The 19360-nt window shown below is 41.3% G+C and overlaps 1 protein-coding gene across 1 annotated transcript in view; it reads left to right on the plus strand.

Annotated features, from left to right (window-relative positions):
* HPSE2 (heparanase 2 (inactive)) overlaps positions 1-19360 on the plus strand; it is a 225399-nt gene that overhangs the window by 202787 nt on the left and 3252 nt on the right. The window contains exons 10-11 of the mRNA XM_075612330.1: positions 9132-9277; positions 10577-10723. Coding sequence (XP_075468445.1) covers positions 9132-9277; positions 10577-10723 — 293 coding nt within the window. The remainder of the gene's footprint in view (positions 1-9131; positions 9278-10576; positions 10724-19360) is intronic.

A 19360-nucleotide genomic window follows, 5' to 3' on the forward strand; every position in this document is an offset into this window, starting at 1 on the left:
CCCACAGTTCAACAGCGGACCATAAAGAAGTAACAGAAGAAACAAATCCTTTCCCTTTTTCAGACATGGAGGTTGACGAGGGCCCAGATAAAAAGGGGAAAGAGGAAGAGTGCTGTAAAATTCTCTTTCCCATGGTTACCTTGGTAGGGAGTACCCCAAATAACAGGATAAGACCTTCACTGACCTAGAAGTCAGTTCCGGGAGTTTTAAGAAGGCCAGTGGGAAGACCCCACCATAGTGAAAGTAAGGGGGAATATATGGGACCAGAATAGTACTCCTGGCCAACCAGCTAGGTCACTTTCCTACCCTTACTTCGAGGTAGAAAATCCCTAGTATATCGGGTTGATAGGAGGAAATCCATTATAACTAAACAGTTTTTAGTCCCACGGACATTTCGAAATGTAGTATTACACCTTGCACATAGTCACCCATTGGGGAGACACCTTGGGGTGGAAAAGACGAGAGAAAAAGTTCTCCGAAGCTTCTATTGGCCTGGGGTTCTGGCAGAAATGACAAATTATTGTTCCTCATGCCCTGAATGTCACATCACCACAAAGCGCATCGTAACTCATTGGTTCCTTCTTCCCATAATAGATGTACCGTTTGACCAGATTGCTATGGATCTAGTAGGACCTCTAATAAAGTCTGCTAGGGGACAATTAATTAGAAAACAGTTATTTAAAGCTGGTTTCCTGCTTCCTCTCTCCAAGAGCCTGGAGGCAGGAAGGCTGCCAGCAAGCAGAACGGGAAAACCCTTCCCCTTAAAAAAGGTAAATAATTTGTGTACTATCTTTGACCGTGAAGTTTGCTATTTTGATTTGTTGGAAGCGGGCAAGCTGCCCGACCCTAGTCAGGGTGATCCTGTGTCTAGTTATTGCTCAGTTGAGCACGGTTTATTTTGTACATTGTTTTCCAAGTGTTGCAGTCCCAGTGCCTGGGACTGAATAAAGCAGGCAGAAGCCTGCTTAAAGGAACATTGACTCACACATCTCCTCGTAACCACCCACCCTAAAAGACTTTGTTCTAGTGGATCCGGACAGATGGCAAAGCCCCATGAGTAAGCCGTTTGTCACAATATATATATATATATCTTAGGTATGTTTCCGTACAAAGGTTCAGTTGTACCAGATGTCTACACTTCATTATGATGTCACCAGTATGATGTCACATGCCAGATACATAGCCTTAAAGGTACAAAACCCAAGTGGCTGACTTGCTTCGAAAAAATGTGGATGGCGGCAGGGGAGACGGACGTCCCAGGACAGCGAGGAAGAAGGAGAGGGTTGTTGTTATATTGGAGAGTGAGGGAGGCCACGGGCTGGGTCCAGACAGGTTTGGGGGGGTATGTAGGGGTCACACAGTTGATGGGGATGTTATAATCTTTCCCTCTTTTGGACACCTCCCCCCCCGGGCAACGGTGGGTAATTCCGCTAGGTTTTTTTTATAAACTTGCTAGTAAAGTGACATACTTGTAACTATAGATATGGCTTTTTTGGACATGATCATAGAATATGAAGTAGATTACCACCTCTTTACCCACATTGGCATCAGTTATCATTTGGCAACAAATACATAGGATTTACATTTACTTGGTGTCTTACAGTATACAATTATGTAATATTTTTTTGAAGTGAAACTTCTATGCTGGCACCTACAGTACCAAATGAAAAATATTCCTTGCAGTAAATCTCCTTGTTGGAGACGGAAGTGCAGTCCCAGAAGTGACGTCACTACTGGCAGAAGAGGCAGTTGTGGTACCTGGCACGCATGCGGAGGCCTTCCACACTCGGTGCGCATGCGCAGGAGCCATTCCCGACATCACGGCGGGCCTGCGCTGTAGGTTTTGTTTGAGAGATTGTTAGTTGATTTTATCCCACTGTGACACTTTCTTTAGACCACATGAAATTGAATATATTAAATTAGCTACATTGACCATAATAATTTAAAGGTACTATTTCAGATTTGAACTATTTGCTTTTAATCCAGAAATGGTCTTAAAATTGTTTAAGTTTGACAGTAAGCATGGGACAGATTAAATAATGTTTGATGTTTAATATAAGACAGGGGTGCGAGTTTTCAATGGGGGGCACGGCGGTTACAGAGGCCCTGCGCTCTCCCCCAAAGCATTTAAGTTAAATGTCGGGGGACCGTGGGAGGCTTCTGAAAATTCCCTTACCTCGGCCTAAGGCGACTCATTGCCATGGCAACATGACCCCGCAGCGTCATTTGATGCCGGAGCCAAGGCAGGGCCATTCCCGGCATGCCTGATCCAGAAGTCCGTTCCGACTTCCGGTCTCGGCTGCCAGGAGAGACCCCCCTGCGCAACAGGTAGAGAATTTTGCTGGAGAGAGACAGAGAGAAAGGTGGGAAGAGAGCGAGGGTGAGAAAGTGTGGGGAAGAGAGAAAGCAGAGGAAGAGAGAAGGGGGAAAGACGGAGAAAGGGGAAAGAGAGAGAGAAGGGGGAAAGAGAGAGAGAGGATTCTATAAATTGGAGGGGAGGTGCACTTGGTGAAACTTGTCTCGGAAGCATAAATATCTAGTTCCGCCTCTGCGCAGCACATATACAATGTCTTCTTAACCTACATTGCTATAGGGCAGACATTTACAAAAGCTCTTCCATCAATGTATCCACCTGTGGACTTTAATATGTTTCTTTTATGCAGGCTGTACTTTGTAGTGACAATAATTAATCTGATACAATACTGGAGCAAAGAGCTTGTACCCTAATGAGCATGTTCACAAGAATAAATCTTGAGCATATTAACACCCAGGAGTTGGAATATACGTTAATAAGCCCAAGGAAATCATGTGTTGAATTTCTACTAATGACTCACATAATATTCATGTTATCCAGCTGCGTGGCCTGCACTTGCTGCAATAAAAAGAACAATCAAACACAGTTACTCATTAGGCACTAATTCGATCCAGCTTCCAAAGTTTGAATTTCTATTAATAACTTTATTACAGCATTGTGCCTGTAGCCAGCTATAGTTCAAAACTGCATCAAACCAGCCACTGTTCCAATCCTTCTATTTGCCAATATAACTGCAAGAGACACACTCTGATTGCTGATACAGATGCACGTTTGATAAGCACATCTTAAACATGAGCCCCATGTACACACATTTTTTTTTTAGATAAAAACATTTATTGTGTTTTAAAATGTTTAAATATCAATCAAATTTAATTTTAAATTATCTTTTTAGTTTCTTAACATTCAATAAATGTCAGTCTCCTGTCTGCGGAACTGAGGCAAAACGTTAAAAAAAAAAAAGACACCAGATTTATCTTGGGGAAAAAAGTCACATCAAATGCGATGTTTTTTTTCTTCTCTTTTTTGAGGTATTGGGGGCCACGTTTAAACATCTGAGGGGATGTATTAATGGCTCCTTAAGTGCCTGTGTCAAAAGTTAGGAGCCTGGTTATTAGTTTGATGGGTAAGAAAGTTTCCACTGGATCAAACCTGACTGGTTATAGTAATACACACAAAATGATTACAGGAGACACAATACAAAATATATCCCATTGAAAAAACGTCAAGTAACTTCCATAACCAGGGCTGAAAGTGACATCGAAAAATAATGTACTGAGCATGAATTTTTTTTTTTAGTTGGGGCAGAGCTTTTTTTTTACTGTATTTTAGAAAGATTTAAGGAAGGGAAGAAGCTTTATAAAAAAAAAATAGATCCCTTTAAAAAGAGAGTAGAATTGTACGTTTGTACATAAAATAGTAGTGGTACTCTGGATGTGAAAGTAAAAAGGTACTCCATAAAAAGTACTCTGTACCCCCTAGTGCCATCAAATATCCAGTACTTTCCATAATCGCCAGGAGATCAGTATTAAGATACATCCATTGATGAACGAGAGTGTGCTGCGGCAGTGAAGGTATTGGGAATTCACTGGCGTAAATTGGGTCCAGTTATGTTCAAAACCATGTTCTTAGCAACTGGAAAATGACAGAAACTTCATAAGAAACGAGTTCCAAGTGCTATATATATTTATCCCAACAAACACACCTATAGACAACACGTGGAGAAACACCTATGCACACAATGGAGAGCACCTGGGATATATGCTAATATGGATATGCAAAGTATATTTAAATTAGTTTAATTAGCATGTATCTCAAGGGTGCTCCTCTATGGGCACGAGTGTCTCCACTTGGGACTCCAAGGCAGTGTCCATTTTGACGAAGACCGTTCGGCGTGCACAGTGTGATCACAATGGCTTAAGGCAAAGATCGCGCCCATAGACCGCGCATGCGACAGCAGGAGGGGGCGCGTGGTGTGCGAGGAATCAGTTCAATCTGATTCCTCGGCACAACAGCCAGGTCATGTGAACGGTTCGCCCAATGAGGGCGAACCAGCTCCGTGACGCCCCTAGATACGCCCCCCATGGAACGTCTAGCATGGCCAAAAAATGCTCCCGCTAAACGCGGGTGACGTCACGCATGCACGCCTCCACGCAGTCTTCGGCAGCATGGACACAGACTAGGGCTACGCTTATACGAAGGGCGGCCCGACGTGACCGCGTGACGTCAGCCATCACAATAGCGATTCCTGCACTCTGGTGCAGGAGACCAGAGGGCGAACTGGGGGGCGTGGCCGTGAGTGGTTCGCGCTCATTGGCTGAACCGCTCATGCCGCCGGTGTCACTAGGCGATCGCCGAAAAAGTCCAAATCCTTTGACTACCCACTATGGGCACCCGCGACGGACTGCATGTACTTTCTATGGTGCTGCGCGACGTCGCCGTTGCAACTATAAGCGTAGCCTAATAAAATATGTCTCTCCCTCCTCTCCATCAAAACCCATATTAAGGGGGGCTGCAGACAGCCAACGCCACCTTTAGGTAAGAGAGACTGAACGCGAGTCATATTTTTAAAGTTAACTAATGCAGTACTAACTTAAAGCTCAAGTTCAGGCAATATCCTACATGTGTGGGTTTTTTTTTACATTTTGTTATAATAAATCAGTTCTGTACTATGAGAAAATACTTGTAGCATTTTAAAAAAATTGAAAAAAAATTAAAGACATTTTTAATGTATCCTAATGTACCAAACATTTTTGTTCCTATAGCAACCATTTACAAAGTCACATCCCCTTCCCCTTCTGAAACAGCATGACCTTTTTGAACCCTGCCTCTCTAGTAGTGAACCAATTGAATTTAGTGCCTGCCTGATCACATGATCTTCCTCACAGAACTTTGGCTGTCAGTGCAGCAGAAGAGGACCCAAGATGCATTTAGTGAACCCCCAGCCAAATCTCAGCAATCAATTACAGGAGAACGGATCTATCAGCAACTTAGCTAATCACTTGTCAGTGTGGAGATTTTATTGATGCCCATATTGAATGGAAAAAAAATGTAAACGATAGCTTGAACTGCAGATTTAACATGCCGTTAAGCCTATGCTAATGAGATCAGTACCGGCTCCCCCCCCCCCCCCCCATTTATTTAGCTTTGTGGATTCCTGTTAACCTCAGGGAACAATAACATTGGTTACTAATTTTGATAATAATATATTATGAGACCTGAGTTTACAGAGCTTTGTGGATCTGAGCCTTAGTACTTGGGGTACATGAAAACATGAATTATTTAAAAAGCAGGCTAGAAACTGTGGCAGCTGTGTCATTTCATACGATCTCTTTCCAACATGGAAGGAAGCTTGATACATTTGTATCTCATCTAGACTTGTGAAATCAATTTTTTTTAAACAACCTTTTCATAGGACTTTTAGCAGTTTGAGGTCATATTTCTGTTTCATTTAAAAACTTTAAAATATTTTAGTTCCTTACACTACTTGGGTTTTTAAAGGTCCGTAGAGAACTTGCAGTACCTCACTGCAAAACAGATTAATACCATAAAATAAATGCTACACCTGCAGTGTAGAAAAGGATTCGTCCATGTAACCCAGGGCTGCGCAATCTTTTTCCCCTGCTGGCTCTCCCCCGTTCCTCGTGACTCTCCCCCCCCCCCCTTCCTTACCTTGGCTTTGGTGTTCTGACGTCACAACGTCAAGTTGCCATGGCAATACGGCGTCATTTGACGTCACATTGCCAAAAGCCGTCTGAGCCAAGGTAAGTTAAGTTACAGAGGCCTTCGCCGCTTCCCGGGCATTTAATTTAAATGCCTTCAGGAAGCGCACGCTCTGTAACCGCCGCGCCCCCCACATAGAATCTCTGTGCCCCCAATTTGCGCACTACCGATGTAACGATGGCTGACGCTGTGGCTCAGTGAGTAACGGCACTGACTTTGAAAACTATGGGGAGCCTGGTTCAAAGTCAGACCTTTGTGACCTTGGGCAAGTCACTTTATCCCCCTGTGCCCCAAGCACCACAATTAAATTGTAAGCTTTATGGGGCAGGAAAACTCTCTGTGATTTAAAGAAAGTTGTTATTATTATTATTATTATTATGTAACTTAACTCCAAGATTTATTGTCCACTAAGTTAAGATCTGACTTAACAAAAATAATTTTAACCAATTTTTACCTTATGGGCAAATAAATGTTGGTGTACATATTAATAGCTGTATTAAAACTGCAGTGACTGTGTCAAAAGATTAGTTACCTAGATATACAGTACTGCATATAGGGTCCATATAGGGGTCCATGTTAAAATGGATAAGAACCAAAAGGTGACACTGCTCATTTGCATATCATTTCCCAGAATCCCTAGCTGCAGTGGAAGCACTGTATGCTAAGAGATAATGGGGAAAGGCAGGTTGGCAGGCCTGTCTGAGACGTGAATGTGCTCAAAAGTGGTATTTCTTTCCCCTGTGGGAATTACAAACCTCTGAAAACATCAGTCCAAGCTGCCAGGTTTTTTTTAAAGAATTTTTTTTGTTTTTTTCCCTTTTAATAGGTGCATCAATACAATCCATAAAATTATAAGTAGTTCTCCTGTGATCGATCGGCGAAGATTCAGCTCAGGGGGTTCACTATATGGCCGTCAGTGCAGCAGAAGAGGACCAAAGATGCAAAGTTCTGTGGGGAAGATCATGTGACCAAACAGTCACAAGATACAATTGGTGCACTGCTAGAGAGAGGGCAGGGCTCAAAAAGGGGTGTTCCAGAGCCTGTTTCAGAAGTGGAAGGGGATGTGACTTTGTAAATGTTTGCTATAGAAACAAAAAAGTCTTGTTACATTATAATACATTAAAAAGGTAATTCAGAGTTTTTTTAATGCTACAAGTATTTTCTCATAGTACAGAACTGATTTATTTAAAAAAAAAACACACATGTAGGATATTGCTTGGTCTGCAGCTTGAAAACGGCATAGTTAGTGCAGAAAGACAAACTACTGTAAATACATTTTGATACATAAAAAGGATACTCCGCAGAATTGGTCATTTTTGTTGAGCAACCATTTACAAGAGTTAATAAATATACACAGATGTCTACAATGTGCCGGATTTCCTAAGCACAATTTCTTACAAAACATTATTCAATGAAGGTTTTACTTTTAGGGGATAGTTTCTCTACTCATTTCTGTTTACAATTTTATTGATTTGTGGATTTTTCAGACCCCAAACACTGCCAAAGTATTGGAGTATGAGCGCAATCAAACATTGGAGACTCTTTGGAGTATTTTTCCAAGCTCCCAAACTATGTTTTGGCCGGTGCCCGGCAGCTGGACGCAGCAGTTGGGCCTGACCTCTGGCCTGGCCCAAGTAGCAACGCCAACCAGCCCGCCGGGCCCCCCACAGCCCTGACACTCGTCCCAGTTCTCCCCACATGTCGGCGGTCCTGCATACTGTAATAAGTGTAATTTAGAATATGCCTCATCACAGCTGTACTGTATATCAACATGCTTTCCACCAGTTTTGTACTACTTGAAATAGTTACTTGGATAAATATGATAATGGGAATTTAAGCAGGTTTTGTGTGATTTTCTCCAATGTTATGCACCGATTATACCACCAGGACTGAGCTGACATTAATGGCGTCCCCATCAAACCACAAACCGTTCTCCACATGTCTATAGCACAGCGTCATCCAGTGCGCAGAAGATAAGACATTCCATTGGTAAATGATGTCTGACAAACGCAGCTACACAGATTCTGTTCCATTCTCTAAATTAATGCATTGCCACATTGTTGTTGTTTTTTTTTTGTGTTGTTGTTTACTGCTGATCTTTAACTGGGATACAATATAAGCCTTCCATGCAGTTAGCTCAATTCATGCTTGGGTCCTTTCCCCAGTAACACTGTGTTACTATTAAAACCCCTAATTCAAGTTAACGCAGTTACAGTCCACACTTGAATACTGTAGGATATAAAACCTTAAGAAACCTATCAATCTTGGCATATAAACCTTTCCCGGATGAGCACGCTTCCTAAATCTTTATTCTACTGTGCTTTGCTCTAATAATGTTTTGGTTTAACGTCACCCTTAACGGGGCAAACAGGCCCTGCCAGATACATTGATTTTGTAAATATTTTAAGACTAATTGTCTTCTTTAAAAATGTGAACACTGCTAATAGCAAAGATTTGCCTGCTTTGATTTTTTGGGAAATTAATTAGACGTAATTTCTTAGGGCCTCTCAATGGGGGAGCGTTTGTCAATTAAGTATTTTCTTTACCCACCCCGTCCTTATCAGAGAACCTATAAATATGAGGTGAGGGGCTCTGGCTGTTTGAGCAGTTGCCGAACACCCCGGGACATCAGACAAAAGAGGAAATCAAACCCATCCAAAGTGTCATTTCCCAGTCTTTAGAAAGATAGTGCTGTAGGAGTAACTCGGTAATAATGTCACTGCTTTGAAGCGGGTGAACCCAGTTCAAATCCCAGGGTCCACTCCCCTTGTAACCTTGGGCAAGTCACTAAATCTCTCTGCGCCTGAGGCACCACAATTAGATTGTAAGCTCTATGGGGCAGGGACTCCAACATTACATGTACAGCGCTGCATACACGATCAGTGCAATATGAGGAAAAATATTAATAAATGATTTTATTTATTTTTTTAAACTTACACTGTAGGTGTCAAATTTTATTAAACCCTGCATCAATCACCCAGATGTAACCCATTAAACGTGTCCCTGCCTGGGACACCCTGTGTTTGCAGAGGCGACTATCTCTGAGCGAAGCGTTCTTTCTTTTTCTAACGTTTTTAGTCTGTTTTTTTTTTTACAGGATTACTGGTTGTCCCTTCTGTTTAAGAAACTCGTGGGCCCTAAAGTATTGGCCGTTCATGTAGCTGGTATACAGAGAAAACCTCGCCCTGGAAAAGTGATACGTGACAAACTTCGCATCTATGCCCATTGTACCAGTTACCACAAGTAAGTTAAGTTACCTCGATTGTTGACATCCAAGAATGTAACTCTTCGAGTCCCCCACCTTCCTCCTCTTATCTTGACCGCTAACGTTTTGCGATTCAGATTGACACAGTATGAGGTCATCATGTTACATGAGCCAAGTCTCCAAATGAAGAGTAGGCTATTCCTATGCTGCCAGGAAGTGGATCCTGCCCAATATTTCAGTGATAACAATTGATAAGGTATTTTATACGGAGCCACCGAAGAGTTTGAGAAGATTTGTTATCTTGCCTAAAAACACAAGTCTTTTTGTTGATGGGACCGGTCATTTTATAACATATCCCAGATGCCTCCAAACTATCGTTTTGACAAGTTACCTTATCCAACATGTCAGGAAGAATTATTTTTTTAATTGCTATTTTGTGGTATTTTAGGAAAGCAGTAAAAGTATAAATATGGCCTACTTATATATTTAAGTAATTGAAGTAAAGTAATGGGGTTTTCCCATCGTGTGCCCACAAGAAAGCATTAAGATAATAGGATTTAGTTATTACGTACGTGCACAGAGTATGTATTTGTGTATTTTCTTATGTATATTTGTATATATGTTGTTATTTATTTCCCCTCATTCAACTATCACTATTTCCTTTTAACTGTCTTGGCGTTTTAAAGAACGCATATTGTTTGTAAATAGTGTAATCCAGGGGTGGCCAACTCCAGTCCTCAAGGGCCACCAATAGAAGAGGTATTAGAGTTATCCCTGCTTCCGCACAGGCGTCTTAGTCATTGACCTGTTGGTAGCCCTTGAGGACTGAACTTGGCCATCCCTGACTTATGTATTCAAGACCAACAGCCTAGTACTTCACTTGCTCCCCTCCTGACATCACTTGGACAGTACCATTTTAAAAGAGCCCGAAGTCACACATTACAACACAAGTTATTCATTTTTTGCCATCACATTTTTTCCTTAACATGTGCTATTACAAACAAGAGTTCATATAGAAAGAAGGCAGGTTGTGATGACCATGTATATGGGGCAAGTTTACCCAATTGTTTATTTTCTATTACATGAAAAAGGCACAGTGTTTTTGCGGACCTTTTTTGCACTTTATTCTTTATCACTAACGGCACACAGAAAAAGCATCATTTTCACACTGCACACAAGCACAATAAACTACACATAAAAACTACACTTTTTTTGCTGCCCTTTTCGTATCTGGTATGATAAAAAAAAATGCAAACAAAGCTTTGGTTTAGTATTCTGTAGTACACAGGCAGAAATTGTTTTTGACCGTTTTTACTATTGGTGTTTTACCTTTTTAGTCATAATTATGTGCGAGGATCAATAACACTTTACATCATCAACCTACATCGATCGAGAAAAAAAATCAAGCTAGCTGGGACACTACGAGATAGAATTGTGCATCAGTACCTCCTGCAGCCACACGGGGCAGAAGGGATCCAGTCCAAGTAAGTACACTGCAAATTAGTCTTTACCTTAGTAACTTATCAATAAAGTTGCAATAAATGAAAGCAAATAAAAATACCACTTGTGGGACATTTGCATGTCTCAGACAGTTCTGCAACCCTGTCTTTCCCAATTATGGCTTAGCATACTGCAGCCAGGGATTCTGGGTAATGACATGCAAATGATCACAGCGTGTCACTCTTTACTACTTACCCATTTTAACATGGGACCCTGTAAGCTTTTGCCTGCCGTATTACACAGCCAATAAATTGAACTCACTCTACTGTCTTTAGCATTTGGGTCATTATATTGAATATGTAAAGAGTAACCTTGAAACATTTGCCAATTCGATGGCAACAACGCCACTCTGATGCAGGTGCCGGTAGCCACTGGCGACCAATGCCCTGCATCACCATTTCTTGGCCAAGGCGGTGCTTGCTATTTTCAGGTTGAACATTCTCAATCCCTTATAAATATTGGAGTGCCACAATTCTTAAGGGAAACCTTTCCGCGTATCTTAAAGTGGCCAAGTTAACCACGTCTGCATAACTACCCACCAACAACACAAAAGGCTTTTGAAACTGAATAGAGCTCAGATGTTACCTATGGATAAAGCTGGTGCAGCTGAGAAATGCAGACCTCCCAGATAAAGGACTGTGTACTTAAGAGCGTCCTTGGATTTATGATGCCAGTAAACTGACTGCTTAGTAAAATGTAAACAAGTGCACCACAGTTTTTATGTCTGTTTCTATGCGATTCATACTGTAGCTCATAGTACCAGCAGCAGCAGCCCAGGGACACAGCACATTCCCAGGTTGTTTTCATATAGTATAGTGCAGGGGTGTGCAACTCCAGTCCTCAAAGGCCACCAACAGGCCAGGTTTTAAGCATATCCCTAATTCAGCACAGGTGGCTCAATCAGTGGCTCAGTTAAAGACTGAGCCACTGAGCCACCTGTGCTGAAGCAGGGATGGCCTGAAAACCTGACCTGTTGGTGGCCCTTGAGGACTGGAGTTGTCCACTCCTGGTATAGTGCATGAGCTTGGAACATCAATATGGTATGTACTCACTCCTTCCTATTGGTATTTTCCTATAGGAAACTGTGTGGGTAAAGCAGCCTGTTCATCAGAGCTATTTTTTTTTAAATTTTATTTGATTAAAATATTGTTTCTATAAGATGTAGGAAATCAATTGCTACAGAGTAGAATTCATTTGAAAAAAAGGGCACAGTGTACGATTTGTCATTTTTTTATGGTTACCCATGCATGTAGTAATGAATCATAAAGAAGTTCTTTGAATACAGTTTTGTTTTAGTATATGCAGCATTTGATTACCTTTAGTGTAAACCAATTACCTAAGCTGCCGATCGATTAGTTCTCCCGTAATCGATCAGCGAAGATTCTGCTTCCCAGGGTTCACTAAATGGCTAGTTGCAATCAATCCTTCAGTCAGTGTAACTCAGCAGCTACAATGTATTCTTATATTACTAAGGTAACATTATCTATTGTTACAGTTTGTAGCTCAAACTGCTGGGAATATTGGCAACAAATGATCACAAACAGGAAAGTCTTGCACTGCTGGGGAAGTATGTTCAAGCCTGGTATAGAAATCAAAGGATGCTCAGTATATTAAAACGCATTAAAATGGCATTAAGAGTTATATTTAAAAAAATAAATGTAGTAAGTATTATCTAATACTGCAGAATTGGTTTGTATTAAAAAATAAAACAGACGTAGGGTATTGCTTGGATTGCTCCTTTAATGACAAGGCAAAGTTCTGTACAATGTGTGACATTAGGCTTGGAGCTGTATAGCATTTAGTTGTTGTTGCAATGCCTGCTTTCAGTTACAGTAAAACACACAGTTGAATGGAAGTGAAAGCCGTGCATTTTAGTGCTCCTCTTCTCTCAGCGTGAGGCCCCTGTGCTTTCTACAACAACTCAAGGCTGCTGGTTAGCAGAGCCAGAAATGTCTTTTAATTGTTTATTTGCTTTTACACATAGGATTAGCCACATGAGGAGAGGGGGGCAAACCTTATTTACATATCTTGTCATGCATTATGCCATCCACAGATATTAATTCATTTTAAATGAAACTATGTTACAAAACTGTTATTGGTCTCTCAAACATGAAATAAGCTTGGAACCATGCCCTGCCCCCTGCTGTTTAATATTGAATTGCAAATCACATCCCTACCACTGTTCTGGATTGAGGATATCTACTTCAAAATGTACATTTTATGCATCCGACAAATCACTATATAAAGTCAAATGCAGCTATTTGTGATATGATTTATTATTAATACTGGAATTGTCATCATTTCCTGAGTGCTTCCAGTTGCAACTGATTTTGAAGGGGTTTAATGCATAGCATACATACTACCAGCCATGCTTGCTTTCCATGAGATGTTTATTCTCCTTTATTTTTCTACAAATGCTTGTAGCAAATAAGGTAAAGTCTCACCACGCCTGTCCATACGCCTCTGGGTCACACAAAATGCAGGTGTGGCCATTGTTTGATACAGAAGTGGGCTGGAATGTTGATCTTTTTTCAGGACGAGGTGGTTAATATCAGACCCCCCCCTTTCCTTCCCCCTCAGACAATTATGAAGAAAAAATGAACATAAAAAGTTCAAAAGCAACAAAGGGCCATATTTACAATATGATGCTAAACAGTAACGCACCTTCCAGCCGATTTTAAACAAATGATGCAGGAGGTGCTTTGAGGTTTATTTCCATTTAATTCATCTGGGCCAATGTATATTGACAACGTTTTGAGACATAGGAGCCATTGAATCACATCCCACTGTGTGTATCATGTAACTCTTACCCAGGTCTCTCAGTGATACTCCCCCCCCCCCCCGAGTCATAAGATGTTGCCCCTGAAAATGCCCAAGTTGTGATCCCAAATTGCCCAGACACATTACCACATGCATTTACTGGCAAGAAATAGTTGTTTTTTTTTTTTTAGATTGTAAGCTCCTTGGGACAGGGGCTTCCTATTGTCTGTTTTTCTTAATGTGCTCATTTTGTTATACAATGTTGTTGTCCTCCCTCCCACGTTGTACTGTGCTGCGGAATATGTAGACGCCATAGAAACAAAAGAACGTAAAAATAGTCGTTTTCATGATGCATTTTGATAAGTTACAAGAGTGTTTTCATTTATAAAAATGGGCAGCTGTAACATTGTGGAGTTCTTCTCCAAGCCTCAGTATTGTACAATCATACATTCTACCCACGAAAAAACAAAAAGCAAAGAAAGATTCTGTACTGTTTAGTGTGTCAGTCCTGGCTTAGATTAATGTCCCGAGATTTAGTAGTTCATCCAGGCCTCTGGATCCAAACCCAAACACTTAACTCTTCTGTAAAGATTGGTCGAAAATTGAGATTCCTACATTTCCAAACAAATGTTCTTAATCTTAAAGAAGTTTGGACATGTTTGGATTTTGTTTTAAACACTTTTGCCAGCTATGGTAATGTGATCTTTTTATTGTACAAAGTAGTTATACACAAGCTCCCAAAATATCTTGCGAATGAGACGTGGGAGACCAGAAATATATGGGGTGGACTCTATTAAGTAAATATTGCAGAGGCGTTAACTGGTTTGCCAACTGACTGTTGTCTGCAGTATTTTGCCAGCATTTAATGAATTCAATAAACAAAATTGTAAATTGACCTGACATGATATTTTGGTTTGTTACAATTGCATCTAGATATATAGATATCTCTTGACCAAATTGTGTGGTGGGATTGAAACAAAAACATATTGTAGAACACAAAATAGAATGACAGGAGGTTTAATTGAAGTTATATTTAACATTTTAGAGGCTAGCACTGAGCAAGCAAATTCAGATCCAAAGGACATGCAGGTTTCATATAAAACCCAATTACTGGACTAATTTCATATTGTACATAATAGAGAAATCAGGACAGGGGGTGCTGTACAGTAACAGGTCCAAGTGTCCCATTAAAGTAGCTCCTATCTTCCCAGGTGCACATAGTGATTAAGGGTGGAATGATGAGGAGAAAGTCTACCAAAAAACAAGAAGACAAAAGAATTAGACACTGTATGTATTTATTTAATATGAACATCTATTCCAAACCCGAAACCAACTTGGTTTTTGATTCCCACTCAGAAAGGAACATCATGGCCTCCCTTTAAAGCCTCTCCCCTATCTTGCTGACATTTTGTGTAGGCATTTGCAAGGGAAGGGAGAGAGGGGCAGAGCAGAAGAGTGTGGCAGAGAGAGACAGATAAAGCAGAGGACTGGGGCACAAAGACAAAGCAGAGGACTGGAGCACAGTGACAGAGCAGAGGACTGGGGCAGAGAGAGAGAGACACAGCATAGGACTGGAGCAGAGAGAGACACAGAGCAGAGGACTGGGGCAGAGAGACACAGAGCAGAGGACTGGGGCAGAGAGAGAGACACAGAGCAGAGGAACGGGGCAGAGAGACACAGAGCAGAGGACCGGGGCAGAGAGAGAGACACAGCAGAGGACTGGGGCAAAGAGAGGCAGAGCAGAGGACTGGGACAGAGAGAGACACAAAGCAGAGGACTGGGGCAGAGAGAGAGACACAGGGCAGAGAGACACGGGGCAGAGGACCGGGGCAGAGAGAGAGAGACAGCAGAGGACTGGGGCACAGAGACAGAGCAGAGGACCGTGGCAGAGAGAGAGAGAGACAGAGCAGAGGATCGGGGCAGAGAGAGAGCAGAGGACTGTGGCAGAGAGAGACAGAGCAGAGTGGGTCACAGAGAGAGGGACAGAGGTAGAGAGACAGCAGCGTGGGAGAGAGGTTCACAGAGCAGAGAGGCACATAGAGACACACAGGGGAAGATATATATATATATATATATATATATATATATATATATATATATATATATATATATATATATACAAAAATAGAGAAAAAGTATCCCACGTAAAGCACTCTGGTGTACAAAAGTATAACAAATTTATTAAAGACACATCACATAACATACAAACATAATAAAATTACTCTCACATACCTCAAAAGTGTGGAAAAGCAACCACATGAAACCTATAATAATAGTGGGAACCAAAGCTAAAGCCAGAAAAATATAATCGTAGTAATGGTCTAGTAACACACAGTATCAGAATGGTGAGGCTCAAATAAAGCCTTCCTTCTGTACACCGGCCGGTCAACGAGGAAAAAGCTACTCAGATGAGAATACTGATACCAAGGCCTAGCTAAGGCAAGGGCCCATGACAAAAAATCCTGCTACAACATAAATATGCACAGATGACACTATGCTGTGGAGATGAATATGATAGTACTATATATAAATCCTGCTGTAATAGTAACTAACAAACCAAACCGACTAGCTGAATGATGTGTGCAGAGAGACAGTGTAAAGTGCATATAAACATGGAGGCTGATAAAGGATGATGGTAAGCTGCAGCAGTAGATGAATAAATGTCCCGTCTGAGCTCCACATGAGAATGAAATATACAGTCAATGCAGATAATACTTGGCTCCCACGTAAAATCTCCTAAGTAGAGCAGGGTCTAGTGAATAGGAGCCCGAGTATCCCGTGTAGGAGCAGCCAGAGGACCCGTGCCTGCGTCATATATATGTGTGTGTGTGTGTGTGTGTGTATCTGACTGACAAGCACTCCCTACTGTTATTCCCTTCTCTACTAGTATACCAATCAATCTAGTTATAAGTATTTTCTCCAATTTTGCCCCGTCTGTCCCAGCTCTCGACTTAGACTGGGGCAATGGTGCCTTCTTCCGTGCAGATGGCGCGCGGAGGCTGAGGGAAAGCGGGTGCTTTCCCTGGCCATGCTAGACGGGCCGTGGGTGGTGTTCCTGGGGGCGTTCCTGGTGACGTCACGGAGCTGGTTCGCCCTCATTGGTCAAACCGCTCACGTGACCGGTCTGTCGTGCTGAGAAATCAGTTGAACTGATTCCTCACACAGGGCGCGCCCCCTCCTGCTTCCATACGCGCCTGTCGCATGGATGTGAACACTGTCTTAAGGCAGCCTGTTCACTCGTCCGCACGGTCTGCGGTACCCTGTCCGAGGCCTTAGGGAGAGTCAGTAGGAGAAGTTGGGGAGAATTACATGGTGCACATATTATGAGATGTATCACATTCTGCGTCTCTGTGTGCCACTCTTTCTCTTTTGTTTACCCCTGAAAATCTATCATATCTAAATGTTTTTATGATTTTATATTTGTTTAAGGTATTTTCTCACACATTATGATGTTATTTTAGCGTTTTCCTGCTTTTAAATATTTAGAATGTAGTCCCATCCGTCTACAATACTGCGATAAAGGCCAGCACTAGTAATTTAGTATGTATTGGGGGGCAGTTAGTAGCTGTAAGTATTGGAAAAGATAAGTATAGCTGTGGTTTCTCTTATATTATTGGAAAACCTAAAACTGATTGGAGTATATAATTATTCTGTAAGGGTTTATACTGGACCCTGGTTATCTTTAGGGTAACATACAAATGATGGAATATAAACTGCTGCTTCAACAGTGGGCTACTCAGAGATATATATATATATATATATATATATATATATATATATATATACACACATATACAGTCATGTGAAAAAGAAAGAACACCCTCTTTGAATTCCATGGTTTTACATATCAGGACATAATAACAATCATCTGTTCCTTAGCAGGTCAAAAAATTAGGTAAATACAACCTCAGATGAACAACAACACATGACATATTACACCGTGTCATGATTTATTTAACAAAAATAAAGCCAACATGGAGAAGCTGTGTGTGAAAAACTAAGTACACCCTTACTGCTTCCATAGGAATTAAGATGCTAAGTAGCAGACAGGTGCTGCTAATCAAATCCCCTTGATTAATTGATCATCAGCAAGTGTGACCACCTCTATAAAAGAAAAAGTTTTATCAGTTTGCTGGTCTGGAGCATTCAGGTGTGTGTTAACACAATGCCAAGGAGGAAAGACATCAGCAATGATCTTAGAGAAGCAATTGTTGCTGCCCATCAATCTGGGAAGGGTTATAAGGCCATTTCCAAACAATTTAAAGTCCATCATTCTACAGTGAGAAAGATTATTCAAAAGTGGAAAACATTCAAGACAGTTGCCAATCTTCCTAGGAGTGAAAGTCCCAGCAAATTCATCCCAAGGTCAGACCGTGCAATGCTCAGAGAAATTGCAAAAAACCCAAGAGTTACATCTCAGACTCTACAGGCTCAGCTAGCATGTTAATTGTTAAAGTTCATGACAGTACAATTAGAAAAAGACTGAACAAGTATGGTTTGTTTGGAAGGGTTGCCAGGAAAAAGCCTCTTCTCCCTAAAAAAAAAAAATAGCAGCATGGCTTAGGGTTACAATGTTGCATCTGAACAAACCACAAGACTTCTGGAACAATGTCCTTTGGACAGACGAGACCAAAGTGGAGATGTTTGGCCATACTGCACAGCGCCACGTTTGGCGAAAACCAAACACAGCATATCAGCACAAACACCTCATACCAACTGTCAAGCACAGTGGTGGAGGGGTGATGATTTGGACTTGTTTTGCAGCCACAGGACCTGGGAACCTTGCAGTCATTGAGTCGACCATGAACTCCTCTGTATACCAAAGTATTCTAGAGTCAAATGTGAGCCATCTGTCCTACAGCTAAAGCTTGGCCGAAATTGGGTCATGCAACAAGACAATGATCCCAAGCACACCAGCAAATCTACAACAGAATGGCTGAAAAAGAAAAGAATCAAGGTGTTACAATGGCCCAGTCAAAGTCCTCACCTCAACCCGATTGAAATTCTGTGGCGGGACTATAAGAGCTGTGCATAAACAAATGCCCGCAAACCTCAATGAACTGAACCAACATTGTAAAGAAGAGTGGGCCAAAATTCCTCCACAACGATGTGAGAGACTGATAAAGTCATACAGAAAACGAATACTTCAAGTTATTGCTGCTAAAGGTGGTTCTAGAAGCTATTGAATCATAAGTTGTACTTGGTTTTACACACATGGCTTCTCCATTTTGGCTTTATTTTTGTTAAATAAATCATGACACAGTGTAATATGTCATGTGTTGTTCATCTGAGGTTGTATTTACCTAATTTTAAGACCTGCTAAGGAACATATGATTGTTATTATGTCCTGATATGTAAAACCATAGAATTCAAAGAGGGTGTACTTTCTTTTTCACATGACTGTATGTATGTATGAATGTATGTATGACTGTATGTATGTATGTTATATATATATATATATATATCTCGTGCTGCAGTATACAGAGACCTGTACACAAGTCTACTTCCTGTAGAGCTTAGAATGCATATTTTCATGCCTGAACATACATTTAGTGCAATTCTTTTGCACTTGTTTGCCTCCAGTTTTGCACCCGGGAGACTTTAGTCAATAGCCCCTAAAATAGTCGATTGTGTGAATCATAAGAAACATCCATAGAACTCGTTAAAACCTGGTGCACTGGGAAAAAGCCTCCCTCCCGGGGAGTCATCCTAGTTCTCTCCAGATTACTGGGAAGTGCCCAGCACTCAGAAAAGCAACATAAACAATCTCACCAGACATGAAAGATGTAGGACGCAAAACAGATGAAATGACTTCTGAGCCGTTCATACAGACATCACCGCTCGATGGCACAGGGCAAACT

The sequence above is a fragment of the Ascaphus truei genome, chromosome 8 (genome assembly GCF_040206685.1).
Source record: "Ascaphus truei isolate aAscTru1 chromosome 8, aAscTru1.hap1, whole genome shotgun sequence".
NCBI lineage: Eukaryota > Metazoa > Chordata > Amphibia > Anura > Ascaphidae > Ascaphus > Ascaphus truei.